This window comes from Cupressus sempervirens, chromosome 7 (genome assembly GCF_028749045.1).
Source record: "Cupressus sempervirens isolate cs-2001-9-10 chromosome 7, ASM2874904v1, whole genome shotgun sequence".
Lineage (NCBI taxonomy): Eukaryota > Viridiplantae > Streptophyta > Pinopsida > Cupressales > Cupressaceae > Cupressus > Cupressus sempervirens.
Window position 1 is genome coordinate 55,007,813 of NC_143124.1, and position 15,692 is coordinate 55,023,504.

The 15,692-nt window shown below is 34.4% G+C and overlaps 1 protein-coding gene across 1 annotated transcript; it reads right to left on the reverse strand.

Annotated features, from left to right (window-relative positions):
- Positions 1-10,791: 10,791 nt before the first annotated feature.
- On the reverse strand, positions 10,792-12,128 carry LOC149545456 (uncharacterized). Its single transcript, XM_089790666.1, has 2 exons — positions 11,601-12,128; positions 10,792-11,335 (listed from the first exon to the last, which is right to left on the reverse strand). Exons 1-2 carry the CDS (start codon positions 12,001-12,003, stop codon positions 10,980-10,982), a joined length of 759 nt encoding a protein of 252 aa, XP_089646792.1. The 5' UTR covers positions 12,004-12,128; the 3' UTR covers positions 10,792-10,979.
- Positions 12,129-15,692: the final 3,564 nt, after the last annotated feature.

Consider the following 15,692-nt stretch of genomic DNA (forward strand, 5'->3'; position numbering starts at 1 on the left):
GACTAAATGCTATGGATTCTGAAGATCAATCCCCTCAAGTTTGCAAAAGTCTTTAAGTCTTTTGTTCACATATTTTCTTTCGTTATCCATCCATAGAACCTTGATGGTTTTCCTTGATTTTTGTTCAACATGAGTCTTAAAGGCTTGAAGCTTATGAACCAATTCACTCTTGTGATGAAGGAAGTAGACCCATCTCAATCATGAAAAGTCATAAAAAAAAGTAAGGATGTAGTGAACTTGGCTGACTAATGTCACTGCAAAGGGTCTTGCTAAAACCATGTGAACCAACTGGAGAACAACTAGTGCTCGTGAAGATATGCCTTTATCATACTTATTTTTGAGATGCAAATCTACTAAACATGATGAACACTCACCCTTAGAAAATTTGACATTAGGTAGACCTTTGACCATGTGTTCTGAGAAAAGTTGCTAAAGAGAGCGAAAGGCAAGATGACCAAACTGCTCATGCCATAGTTTGGTTTGTGAAGTAGAGTGAGTCAACAAGGCTTGTGAAGGAGACTTAGGCACAAAGTGGGAGAAGGAATAAAGCCTCTTGTCATGATTGACTTTCCCCATTACAACCAATGAATCATCTCTAAGACTATGCATCATCACTGAATTTGGAAGGAACTCAACTTTGCGACCATCTCCAAGGTGAGTGATTTGGTAAAATGAGAGGAGATTGGAGCTAAGGTTTGGAAAGTAGAGAACATCTCTAAATTCCCCATTTTCCATTTTCACATGTCCTTTCCATTCAACTTCCATTTTCATATCATCTCCCACAAAGATGTGTGGGACCTATGACTGCTTTAATGAAGAAAAGTCTCCCTTTGAAGAACCCATATGATAGGAGACAATTGAGTCAAGCATCCATTTTGAAGAACTTGTGTTTTCCATAAGTACTTTCCCTTTTCCCTTTGAAGAGGTTAGAGTTGAATCCTTGGAAGTAACTGGCACTAGAATTTTGTTCTTCCTGAGTGAGTTTTCCAACTCATTAATTCGTTTGGTCTTGCAATGACGCTCATCATGATTTATCTTTTTGCAATATGGACAAAAAAGCTTTTCCTTCTTTTCATTACTTCCATTCTTGTTGGAAGAAGAATTGCCTTACTGTGAGGAGGACTGTTGTGTGTTAGATTATGATTTCTGCTTTCACTACTTCTTCTTCTTGTTGCTAGAACCTTTCCCTCCTTGACTTGATTGGTGCTCATCACTAGCCACCAATGCTTTGGTCTTTGATGTCATGAGAAGTCCCAAATCTATCAAGTGAGATTTTTCAACAATCAACATCTCAGCAAATGCATCAAAAGTAGGCTTGTGGTAAGCACTTCCCATGGTCAACCTGTGAGTATTATAACTCAAAATGAATGAAGCATACTTTGAAGGTAGCCTCTTTAGGATGTGATGATTCAACTTGTCATCCTTCATGGGATTTCCACAATCTTTAAGTAGTGCCCTCTACTCATTGGCTTTGTCGATGTAATCTTGAACTGTGTCAAATTTGTTCGGAATTACGAGAAGTAGATTTTCCTCAATCTAAAATTCCTTTTCCTCATCCACCTTACCATACAATGATTCAAGTTTTTCCCATGTAGGTTTGGATTCCATGAAATAGGCAATGTGGAAGAATAAATCTCTATGTACACAACTCCTGATAATTTCTAAAGCTAATTGGTCTTGTTTTTTCCAATCAATGAGTCCTTTAGCATTAGTAGGTTTGGTAATTGTACCATCAACATAAAGACTGTAACCTTTTTCCATTAATCTACTCCATGCAATATCTTTCCATGTAGAATAATTATGTGAAGTTAGAAGTGGACATTTAGGTGAACCCATGATGCAGACAATGAAAAGAACACACAAGAGAGACACAAAACATAATGCACACTGCCCCTTTTCACTCAATCGAAAGTCCCCCCCAAAAAAGATGCTTTTGGCACTTTATAAGTAGTGCATGTATAATGGACCACTTGTCAAAATGAACAAAATGGACTTCTAATTTTACCTTTTACAACTACCTTTTGAGGCCCAAATCTGACACTAAGCACTATTGCTCAGATGTACAACAATTCTGAAAAGTAATCAAAGCATTACAATGCAAAAAAAGCCCTAGTTATGAAAGTGAGATTTTTGTCCACACAACCCTAGAATTTGACTACAGATCTAGAAAGTAGATGAAAAATCATGCACTTTCAAAAAAATGGAACCTATTTTCATGTCCAGATGAGCCTATACAGAGTGTTTGAAGTTGTTAAATGTAAGATTGAACAAGTACAATCACCAAAAAATACAATTTCTAAAAAATCCTTGCACCAAAAATAGAAAAGAACACCACCACTGAAAAATTCAGAAAATTCAACATAATTTAAAAAAAAATTGCACCTAAATTGGAGTCCTGATGACCAAGTTATGGCCTCATAAAGTCAGGTTGCCAAATCAAAAATTAATCTAGAGAGGGGTCTAAACAGAGAATTGCATGCTTAAATTTGATGGTCAAAAAATCATCCCAACAATTAGAAATTACATGGGAATGATGGTCAGATGACTATCACATTTAACCCCATGTTCGGCTAACATCAGCAAAAAATCACTAGTTGGGTGACATGGTAGTACGGTTGTTGAGTCAGCTGTATAGATTTTGACACATGTGTAGTATGGAATGCCATGTGGCATTCTACATGTTAGTATAGTAGTGGCCATGTTGTGGCTAACTCAATGTACCCGCAGCTGACATGTCCTCTATGCTGTGATGATGTGTCAAGACACACTGTCAAGATACTACAGTGGTGAGATCTCCACATGGAGGACAAGGAGAGGTCAATCTACATAGGTGTGGCAAATTCATCACAGACCAAATTCAAAACGTGATGCCAGTTTCTATTTTTCTGCCACCGTGCTTTAATAGTGAACACCAGAAATTGATTTTCAATGCTAGGTTAAATCTACAGTCACTGAAATATTAATCTCAGCTAGCAGGTGCAGATGTTTTATCCCACATTGGTGGAAAATGATATTCGCCAAGGTTTAAAAAGAAGCCTACAGACTCAATAAAATAAAAGGCACCATGTGATAGGGAACCATGGCCATCAGTTGGATTGTGGTCACTGTGAAATGTTTGACCACCAAATTTGAGACTGCTTCACCAGACTATATGCAAATTTGCCTAGATTTAGATGATTAAAGCCTATGAAATAAACAAGTAGAAAATTCCAAACTAAATGCAAAATATTCCTTGTAGGTCCAGGGTGTGATTTCCCAATTCTACAAATAAGTTTTCTCTGTTAGATGAACTGGGCGAAAAAAATTCAAAAAAATGTAGAGAAATATTAAATTATAGATCCAAAAATTAATCAAATATATCTGCAAATGAAGATACCTGAGTTGCAAATCGGGACCTCCTAGTGCTGATTTGCAAAAAGAATTTTGCCTCATGATCAAATTTGGCATAGTGTAGGAAAATTTATAGCCAATTTTCACCAAATCGACATTTTAGACACAATGGCAAGGTCAGATCTGGCTCTAGACACTCCCAATTTCTACAGTACTTAGAATTTGGGCCAAGGTGCTAAAGCGAAAATGGTCTTGAATGACTATGTGAAGAGAAAATCTCCTAGTTTTGATACCATGTAAGAATTTGTCTTAGGGAAAAATTCACCCAAGAACTAAGAACTCAAGCACAAGCACAACTATAGACTAGAAAGGAGTATGATCAGAATATTGATGTATTCAATTCAATATGCATGAAAGTACACTAGGAGTGCCTGTATATATAGGTCTTTGAGATGTATCTAAAATGCCTAAGAATTAGCTGCATGATAAGTCATACAACCAGGCACATGTCCACTAGATATGGGTTATCCTCCATTAAGCATGAAAGTAAGTGTAATGATGAGAGGATAAGCCTACAATGGTGTATCATGCAAATCAGTGTTGTAGACAACATGTGCTAAAATGGGAGTGTGAATAACTGTGTTGTCTACATGACAACTTAGTGAATGATGCAAACTCTAGTGTTGTAGACACCATGTGCTAAATTAGAGTTGCGTACTTCTACATTGTGAACATGACAACTCATAAAGGTGCACAAACTCCTAAGTGTCTCACAAAATAAATAATAAAATAATGCATTACCCTAAGTAAACTTAAGTAAGTGTAAATAGTAAATATGTATTTACACCAACAATATCAATTCTTTTTCCAAATAATTATTAAAATTTATAATCCTAAAATTCATTCATTTCTACAAATTTCATTAGTTTACTTCATTATCAAATTCTAAATAATACTATTATTTTTATGTCAATAAAGATGAATAGTTATACTTTTATTAGCCTTTTCCTTTATAAAAGGGTGACACAGGTTTGTGCTTTTACTAGTGTAAGGTTTGATAATGATGCATCCTATTTGATAAAAGGAAAATGTTGTATCAAAATCACATAAAAAAATTATGTGACAATGCTTATTAAGTTGAAAGACTTAACTATAATTTGTTGAGTGTGTCACAATTGAATAGTTTAGGTTGCAAGGTTGAGTTTGAGATCAAGACTGCTAAGATATATGATACTGATGGAAAAATAATGGGAAAAGGTGATCAAACTAGAGGTAATTTATTCTATCTTGATATGGATGATGCTACCTGTCTAGTTGTAGAATTTTATTTTGTGTCGTTATGGCACAAGAGGTTATGTCATGTTAATTTTGATAACTTGGTTAATATCAGTAACATGAGAAGAGTAAGGGGTTTGCCTAAGTTGAAGAAACCTGACAATTTAATTTGCAAACAATGTCAGTTAGGCAAAATGAAAAAGTCAAGCATTAAGAGTGAGACTCATACCTCTAAAGAAATTTTGGAGATTGTTCATACTAGCATTTGTGGACTAATTGATGTGCAAAGCTACAAAGGTGATAAGTACATTATGCTATAGGTTGATGATTATTCTAGGATGATGATAGTTATGTTTCTAAAATATAAATCATATGCTTTCTAAATGTTTAAGTGGTACTTAGCAAGAGTTGAGAAGGATTTAACAAGTATGTTAGATGGAAATACATCTAGAGATTATGTTGGACATATGTGAGCATGTTTTTTTTCAAGAGTTTAAAGCATCCATCGATTCTTGTAAGGTAGAGATTATAATGCTTCTTTTTAATCTTATTCAGCACTATAATGGGGGAATAGTCAAAGCTTCAATCAAAACATTGTGTGAAGGTGAAAAGTTTTTGAAATTTTCAAATGAATTCTCACATGCCAATTTTATTAATGAACATGTGTTCTACATTATAATGTGGTTTATGAAGGCCACAAGATATGGAAAGATAATAATATCGAGAGATTCTTGACTTTCTCTTCTCACGACATGGTTGCCCATCATGGTAGAAATGTTATCATATAATTTCTCCTTTAGAAATATGTTTGGGTGGCTTGATAAATCAATGCTTAACGTGGTTGAGAGCCTTCCTAAAGTAGACCAGAAACACATGCCTACTATTGGTGAAAGTTTACACATTGCATGACATCGACATTGCTATGCTATTTACCTTGGAAAAGCATCTACAACAAGCTCATTCAACATTTGTAACAAATAAGTAATATACTGTGTTTGATTAGATTCTATGTAATTTTTCCAGTTTTACATTTTCTTTCCTTTCTAGACATTTGGGCTAGGGTTTCAAGTTGTACCTATTATTCATGTTATTTTTGTTTTGTTTGAATATTCCTTTTTATGAGATTTATTACATTAAATCTAATCTATATAATTCTTGTTAGAAGAAGTTTTAGACTCATTGCTTCCATTGATCATGATTCCTCTTTCTTTCCTAGGACCCATGATGATACCATCATACTCCCTCATTGTCTCAAACCTATGATGGAGAATAAAGCCCAACACTCTTCCCATCATGAGGATAAATCTTGAGGAGTTCATCCTTCCTACTTTACAAGTTGACAAGATCTCTTATCAGTTTAATAAATTGGTTTGTGCAAGAAAATTAAAATATTGATAGTGTTGTCATTACTAAAGCTATAAAGAAACTTATTAATCATGATGATAATAATTTTTAATTTTGTGTGGTATATATCATATTATTAATAGTCATGCTAAGCCTTTTATGAAATGTGATCAAGAGTTTGGATAGACTCCTCCTTTCACATTCATTTCAAGTTCTACTCCTATTATTCTCACTTCTACAGAAGTCTCTAATCTTGTAATTATTTGTGTTCCTAACCCCTCACTCCCCATGAGTATTCCTCCCACTTTAATGTTTTATTCATTACCTTCATACCATGTTGTTCTTTTCAAATACTCTAATCCTCTTCCCACTTCTTGTAATCTCCCCCATATATCTTTACATATTACCTCCACTTCATACAAAAGCATTTCCACCACATCTAATGTGCCTATACCTACTATCAAAAATTCCAATCCCACTATTAGTAGGTTTCTTCAAATTATCATGGGTTTACAATAGTAAGTGGCACGCTTACTTAACCCAAGTACAAAAAATTCATAAACATGAAATTTCTAATCACCTTTCTATAGACACTATTCATGCTATTATCCTAGAATATATTCAAATACCTCATCTTAAAACTTTTCAGGTTTGCAATATGGTTAGATAGATGTCTTGATGGTTGTCATTTATGGAAAATAATACTCAGTATTTCATTTATGCATTTATTGACAAAAAATTGTCTATGTATTAGATAGTTTGCAGCAATACAATGAATAGATCTTAATAGTATGGATGATAGACAAAGGTTTAGCTTATGCCTTATTGAGGAAATTTTTTTGACATCATCATGATGATGTATACCAGTGTGCATGTGTATATGGTCTGTACAACACAAGTTACAATAAGTTTAACTATGTTGGTATTTAATAGTGCAGAATAGAGCATAGAAGAAAATAGAGTTGTATGGATTTAGGAATTATTTTGATTTCAAAATAATTACTAAGTCATGTTAAAAATACTATGTGGATATTATTTTATATTATGTCAAGTGTGTGAAGACATGGAAGCCAACTAAGAAACAATTTGTGAATGCGCAAGATATAAGTAAAGATCTTATGTTGCACAGATAAGTGGAATGTGAGTTGTGTAGTGAGTGTAGGTAATGTGCAGATATTGTGGAAGTTGCATGAATATATGTGACATATGAACTATTGTGAGAATCATCTACGAGTCTTTTGTGATGCAAAATGTTATGTTAGATTAGAGAAAGTGCGAGTTACAACATCAAATAAGTATTGTATGTATATCTATCTTTTGAAAGAAGTGAATTGCATAATTGCATGTTAGGGTAGTGGACTCTTCTTGCATACATTGTAATTGATCTACCAACTCCTAATAGGGTTGAGGCTTCTAACAAGGCCTAGTCCTCTAACAAGGACTCGAAACACTATATGTACTTCATAGACTCCTAACAGGGTCAATATCCCTTACCAGATCCAATTGTTTAGTGAATCATCTATTGGGTATCATCCCCATCGAGGTTTTCCCTTGACCAAAGTTTTGTTAGTTAAAAAATAATGGTGTTATGAGTTCTCTATGTGTATGGTTATATTTACTGTTCAACATTTTTGATTTACTTTCATATGCAAGTTATAAAGTAATAAACAATATTTAGTTGTGGGCAAAAGCTTGTAAAATACTGATTCACCGCCCCCTCAGTACTATCTTTTTCTAACATATTATGGTAAGGGTGATCCTGCAATTAATATTAGGACTTTACAAACTATATGTTGTGATTTATCTCATGCCCATAAGATCATGGATAATTGTTCACACAAACCATTAGGAAATAACCTTGGAAATGATATTTCTCTTTAACCCCTTGTTCTATTGATTCCTTTCAAAAGCTTTCTAATACTCTCATGGAATAATTTCAAAATGCTAGTGGTCCTCAAATTTCTTTACAAAAATTGATGCATTGTAAGAAAAATGTTAAAGAAATGGTTAGTGATTATATTAGTAAATTCAAACACTTGTATGCTCAAATATCTAATAATTTTTTTGATAGTGATATTCAAGGTATTTTTATTTCTAAATTTAAAAAAAAAAAATTAAGATGATGGCACAACTTGAGAAGAAATTGAAAATAAAATAAAAGGTAAATTTCTATTATTTGAAATGAGAAGCTACTACATGCATTATAGAAAAAATAGACCCAACTACATGCACCATGGGCTACAATATTGTCAGATTATTAAAAAAAACCCTTCTTACAGTACCATCTATTTGTAATTTGGATAGGTTACTTAGTACGATGTTGTCATTAATGGAAACTTATAATAAAGATTAAGTCAATAGACTTTGAAGATAAAGTTTTGGGAAAAAGACTTACAAAATTGTCTAAGTACAATATAGTTTATCTGTTAGTATAGACACCATTTTGGTCAACACAATTTGTAGAACTATTTTTGGTATGTACACACATACCTGGAGGTAGTAAAACATGTTAAGATGATGTATGGATGAGTACATGATAAAAGATTCAGTATGGATGAATATATTTAAGTTTTAAAATGAGAGTGTTGAGCCAATAGAACAAAGTAAAAATAAGTAGATGAGTATTTTGGGTTAATGAATTATTTTGTAAAGTGTATGGGTAACAAATAAAAATTTCTAAATCCTCCATGGGTATCAATGATACTTCTCCATCCCAAGGACACACCAACCTTGCCAAACTTATACAAAAATAATTTGATTGATTCTTGTATAGAGGATTGTGTTTTCCCTTCAAATGACTTGACCGATTCTTGTTTCTTTTTTTTCTACACCCAAGTCTTCTTGAACACATTTCTAATCTAATCAAGACTTATGTGATTATTCATTTTTCTTCATAAAGTTTGGTAACCTGACGTTTTCAAGGATTTTAACTTGGATGAAGGTTTTGAAACTAGAGCAATTTGGTTATAGGGTTAATGCTAATGAGGAGTGGTGGATGTACCCCATAAGGGTTGGGCTGAAAAACTTTGCAACATTCCATTCTTATTCTAATCAATGCAATAAAATGGGAATTTTGGATCATTACATTGATAAGTTAGTTTATATATTAATAAAATAATTTAATTTTTGGGAAGTTACATTCTAGTAAATAAGTTTTGGTAGTTAATTATGAAATTGATGACTTTATATAGCCTATATTTACTCATTGAATAGAATATCAAATTATCTTGATGATTTAATTGCTACATTTTCATAGATAGAATGATATATACCTAGAGAAAATGTCAAGTGCTAGACTAAGAAATATATTACTAATCAAAGGATATCCTAAAGAAATGAAGTTTGTTATTGGACCATTTAGAAATTGTTAATACCTAGATATTAAAATTTGATAAGTACCACTAGCTTAAGTCTCCAAACCATTTAGAATTTGATAATATCTAGATATCAAAACTTGATAATTACCACTAGCTTAAGCCTTTAGTTTATAGATAATTTCGGGAGTGAAAACCATTCAGGCATCACAAAAATATGTAGATAAATCACTTGAAAAAATCACATTCATACCTTATAAGAATCATGCATGAAACCCAAAATAAATACTTGTAGTTTTTCTTATAGTTTTTATAATGTATCTCTCCAATCCAAGTGCCTTTTTACTAGGATAATGATATTCTATCATAAATACAGTCACAATAACTTGTGACATTTATCATAGCTTTCACATATGCACTTCAAATTTACCTTAGATGTGCCCAAGCACATCAAAATAAAAGATCCCTAAAGGGAACCCTATAGCTATTTTGTGTTTGGATGATCTCTTCTACCACTCATAGTTAAGTTGTTTCATCTCCGATGGGTGAATTCAAAATAACATTAGGAGAAAAAATAATTCAAAAATACACATAGTTTACAACAACTAAATCATTACAGTAATTGTGCACATTAATGTATACTTGCCTTCCTAAATTTTAACAACGCACACTTATTTTCGACTACAAATTATTTTGATATTTCTGAACTAATGATCCAAGTTCTTTAAATTTTCTAATCTAGTACCTCATAGATATTAAAATCCTTTCGATATTCTTAATATTTTAACACAAAACATACATTAGAGTTACTTATAGACTAATATGTACATAACAAAGAAAATAAACAAATAACAAAACTAATTTTCACATTCTAACATTTTTAAATTTTGTTTCATCCTTTCACTTTTAAACATCATTCAATCAAATCATCACATTATTCATAATAATTTTATTTACTATTAATAAAATTTAAAAAAGCATCTATTGTTTGTACTTATTAAAATTGACTTTTCAATATTGAAAGAGATAATAATAGAAAATAACCATCACTCCAATTTTAAATAGTTAATTACTATTGTTCCCTTTTGATTTTATCTCGACAACTAAAGACAATTAAAAAACAAAGAATGTGGCTTATCTATGTCACGAAGAAAATTGTGCCTTCTATTACAAATTGCTTGGAATATTGTATTTAGATGAGACAAAACTTTTCCCGTGACACATTCACATAGAGATCCATTTTTTTAATGTAAAGCAGATACAATTACTTTGACGTTTTTATAAGAGAGGATCAATAGATATGAACGCAATAACTTTCCTTTTCCATGATGTATTTATTAATTAACAGAGTTTTAGAGTATAAGAAAGTCTAGAGGAGGCATTTCACAATTTAAAAAGTTCAAAATCACAAATAGTGCATTTTAGAGGGAAGATAGCCGTGTCCTATCTGATTAGATGTACTCTTTTCTGATTTTAAAAATATTAAATAAAACTGATACTCCATGTCACAAATTCTGAAGAAAAGATATATTGAAACCTCGCCACTCTTTTATAAAATTAAAAAAGATTCAAACCTCACCGAGTCACCAGTCTTTCACAAATTTTAAAGGGAAGACAGAAACATTATGTTATTTATTTATTCTAAAATATGCATAAATCTAGGAAACACGAGAAACATTTTCCACTCGTAGAAGAAAGTCTGAGAGCAGTTTTTCATTACAACTTAGTGGGTAGCTTAAAATTAGAAACAGTGACGCTGTCTGGGAACCACCAAAGATACTCTGCATTGCTTTTGTATTCAATGGTCTCAAGTTCTTCCGGATGCGTTTTCACGTATTTCCTGAAGTCGGCAGGTCCAATGAAATACCCCATATTGTCTGCACACACTCCACTGCCATTTCCCAGCATACCATTCTCCTTCAGAAGAAGATAGTCTGGCATGTAGCTCTGTACCCAGTGGTCGATGAACACGAAATCAAAGTAAGGGGCCTTCATCTCATCCAGAAATTGCTTGGCTACGTCAATATTGTCGTTGAATTTTCCTTCCACCGAAACCACTTGGGACGACAGCCCTGCATGCCAAACACAGATATTTCAAATATCAGGCTACACGTGGTTTATTATATTATGCTAAACATGAGCACGCGCTCACTAGAGATAAATCTTGCTGAGTGTGTGGCTCCGATATGGAAAGGGTGAGATCGAATCGTAGAAAACTTCTATTAAAAAAATTATAATTTTTTTAAAACTTCAGTTATATACCTAGTTTCCAAAATAGATGTTAAACAGATTCTTGTCTATCTACTAATAAAATAAAGTAATTTGTAATGAACCTACCTGCATGCGCAATAATTTTCCTAGCAATGGTGCAGTTATCCGTGTTCATCTCAAAAGTGAGAAGCTTACTACCCTCCCTGTGGAGCTGTGAAGCAATCCTCACAGCGGAATACCCGCAGAATGTTCCAAGCTCAAGAAGTACCCTTGGATTATACTTCTGGAGGGCTTTATCTAAAATGGGTCCCTTGTCGTCGCCAATATTCATGCACCAGCTGGAAGTCTTTGCATAAGCATCCATTACATTCATGACCGATTGAGGATTGCCCTTCTCAGCCGTTTTGAGGACATGGTCCAACAAAGCTTTCTCTCGCCCGTCCCCAGATTGGCCAGTGGCAAACAGCTCTTTCCTGTTCATCATCGCCTTCATGAAAGAAAAGGCTGTGGACACACCTGCCAAAGCCATGTTTATCTCGAACAAAAAGATGAGTGTTGCGATACTTGCGTTGGCTATTTATTGAGTTATTCAAACCTCGTTCTTTTCTTCTCGTCAAGCACATGGGAAGAACAAGAAAAGAAAACCCTAAGGTTTCCTTGTCAAACACCCACGAGAAAAAAAAAATATATAGCTTTTTCTGCATTTCTATACATTTTGTGCCACGCAAAGGCCACGTTTCGTGTGCCAAGGACTTATTGTCCATCTATAATAATGGTTGTCGTGATCAGACGTAATTGTATAACGGATAATGAACGGAGTATGAGCAGCAATTGTCATTATTTGATAAGAGTTAAATTTCGTACACCCGTGATGTCTGTCTTTGATGGTTGCATTACGGGTCAAATTTCGCCTCCATCTGATGGTTACATTTGAGGTTACACAGAGAGTCAATCTTCAATAGCATATTTTATGATTTAGTTTGTGTAGACTGGTTTCTGTTTCTGAGTACAATATATGTATCTCTTAGTATGACATAAGACTAGTGCGAGGGGCTTGCACTAAAAGAAGTGTAAGGATGAGTAGATAGGTCAAAAAGAGACGAAAGCATCAAAGTTCGTATTTAAAATGTAAATTTTTTTTTATTTTTTTTCGATGAATAGTCTTTTTTATTAATAAATAATTTATCAAGATTACAATTCACAAAAAAGGTCAGGGAATACAAGATCACCTTACGAATAAGTTCACACGGCTATAGTCAGAATCAAACACTATTCATCGGCTATAGTCGGAATCAAACACTATTCATAAAAAATAAAACATATAAAACAACCTCAGCTAGCCAAAACAATGCCTAATGAGGGTGAAGGTTCATCACAATGATGAAAGCCCCAATCATCTTTGGGATTGGGGGTGAGCTGGGAATAGTCCAGCCATCAATAGCAACAACAACAAGAGGATTAGTGACAGCCTCTGCATCTTTTATCTTTTGCTATGGAGGAGAAATCGCCAGATCTAGGCGAGGCCATTTCTCAAAAAAGTGCCCACCGAGCAATAGGAGGAGGAGCCGAGGACTAGCCAAAGCCACCACGGGGTGGGGAAGCTAAGCAACACCTCCATCCATTATTGGCACCGCTAGGAGAGTGGTGGTGGGAAGCCTTGGAGTGCGGGGTGTGCAAGTGACCACTTCAGGAATGGCGCCGCTGACGGTGGCCACGATGCACCGAAGTATCTACCGAGGCATCCAGAGGAACTCTAACAATAGTGCAAAGGGCATGGCCCTAGTGATTCAGTATCTCCTACAGGTGAGCCACCTCTAAGGCAACTTTGTTAGCTTGCACCTGAATCTGCATAATTACATTATTACAAATACATGCCTTAGTGTACATGGCAACATTAATATTTACAAAATTGTGTGTGAAAAGAGTAGCATTCCTATCTTTCTACAGAGCAAACAAAATTTCTATCCTGAAGGTATGCCAAATCTGGGTGAATTTCTAGGATATTTTGGGGGAATCCCTCAGAACAACCATGTGCCAAGAAAAGTGTTTAGGCCTGAATGGCTTGAAAAAATCATGAATCCAGTGCCAATAATTTTGGGCATGCATACAAAACTAGAAGATATGCATGAAAAACTCTAGTTGCCCAAAAAAAGGGCATTTGGGATCAAGAACCCCAATATGCTTGAGCCAAGGCCCCAGAGGAAGACCTTGGAAGGCAAGACACCAAGCAAAATGGGCAATCCTGGGTTTTGTAATAGCACTCCAAATGGTATCAAAGTGTTTTCTCCATTCAGAAAGAGAAGATTGCAAATGCCATCTCTGATTGAGTGTATCGACCATCGGAAGATGGGGTGAAAGCCATCTATATCCCAGACTTGGCTTATAATTGGAAAAACGAGTGGCAAGAAACCACTTCCAATCATGCACTAATACATTAGGGGTCAATTTGCGACGGCAAGAAAATGTAATGTGTTTTTCACTCTTTTTTTTTCAATTTTAGCTCGATGTCGTCGCAATTGCGATGCTATCTCCAATACATATGGAGTGGAATTGTGACAGCGAAAAATTTTATGTGATTTTTGGCCCTTTTTTTCAACTATAACTTGAAAATGTCGCAATTGCGACGCTAACAAGATATAAGAGAAAAAAAAAACAAAAATGCTCATTTGAAAATTTGGTTAGTCTTTGAGGATTCTGTGCAGAGGGTTTTTGAAGGCTGGTTGTTTATGAGTAAATGCCCAATGGTGCTCTGAACATTGCTATTTCATAGCAAGGATATTAGAGAAGGGGGGAAAAAAAGCCAAAAATGCTCATTTGAAATCGACACAGGGACCGACGTTCATTGTATCTTGGTTCTTTGGAAAGGAAAGGTGGGAGACTTCAGCAGTGAGTTGACTCAATGCCAAAGCTTGATCGTCATCTATGTCCAGACTTCTCGTTCTAGCCTGCATCTATCTCCCTCAACTCGAGGCATTGAGAGGGGCAAAGACCCCCATCTGCTAACTGCTTGCTTGCCCTACTATTCTATGGTGATCTCTGCGGCAAAAGGGCCAAGGGCAACATTCGGAGGAGGATGATGGCAAGGTGCAAAACAAACAAACCCATTACTCTTAGAATGTTATTGTCGTATATCCTCTATACTTGTCTTTGAGTGAACTCCACTCTTGTTGCTGTGTTTTCATTGCCACATTGATTCTTAGCCCATGATTAAGTACTAACTCAATGCTCAATAAGATCAATGTTTATGTATCCTTCAATGGCTCTGTGTCAACAACATATACTATTATTGCTTTTGCCCAAGCTCTTCTCAAATATGCTGAATGGAATGAATATACATGTCATCAAATATTGACTATCGATATATGTCATTGGTTGCTTATTGGATTTGTATCAATCATCTTTCTCAATCAGAATCACGACATCCTTTTCTCTTTCTAGTGCGTCTTCTAGTTTGTGCCCATCTATAACTCCATATTGCTAGTTGTATATATATTTTATGTTCAATATGGGTGAACTTGGTATGTTTTAATATTTCCACCCTTTTCTCTTTATGAATTGATTAATTTCCTTTATCAACTACACTATGCTTCTTATGTGTTTTTTGTTTCAATTGCACTTCATTGTATATATAGTCTTGGGCCTTAAGTCCCGACTAATGTGCAAGATATTACTATGAAAAACCTTCCCCAATAGTTATCCACTACTAATGATTAATGAATCGAAAATGGTATAGAGGAACACAAGCACTTATGTCCACTCTTGTTAGGTAATCTACATGTTCCTCCTTGAAGAAGACATGACTTATTGGTTGTGTAGTGCTACCAAGAAAACCAGTGAAGTAAGGTTATCACTAGTGACAATAGCATAGCAACATGATGATAAATAAGGTACTAGTCCTTCATGAGTTCATGTTTTATATTTTCATTGGATTATTTCCTTGTTTAAGGAGTTTCGTGTCACATACTTTTTTTTTCAACAAATAAGTTGGAATTAGTTTTGTTGGTAGGTTCTTTGGGGGAGGGAACCATAATACAAGAATGTGTAAAAGTTAGACAATCCAATAATAGTGTCCTACATCCTTCCTCAAGATGATACATTATGTATTCTTTTAAGTCTCACTAAAACTTGAAAATATAGAAACTTGACCAACGATCTAGCCATCCTTACAACTCTTATTTGACATTAGACCCTTTTCTTGCATATAATTCTTTGAACTGG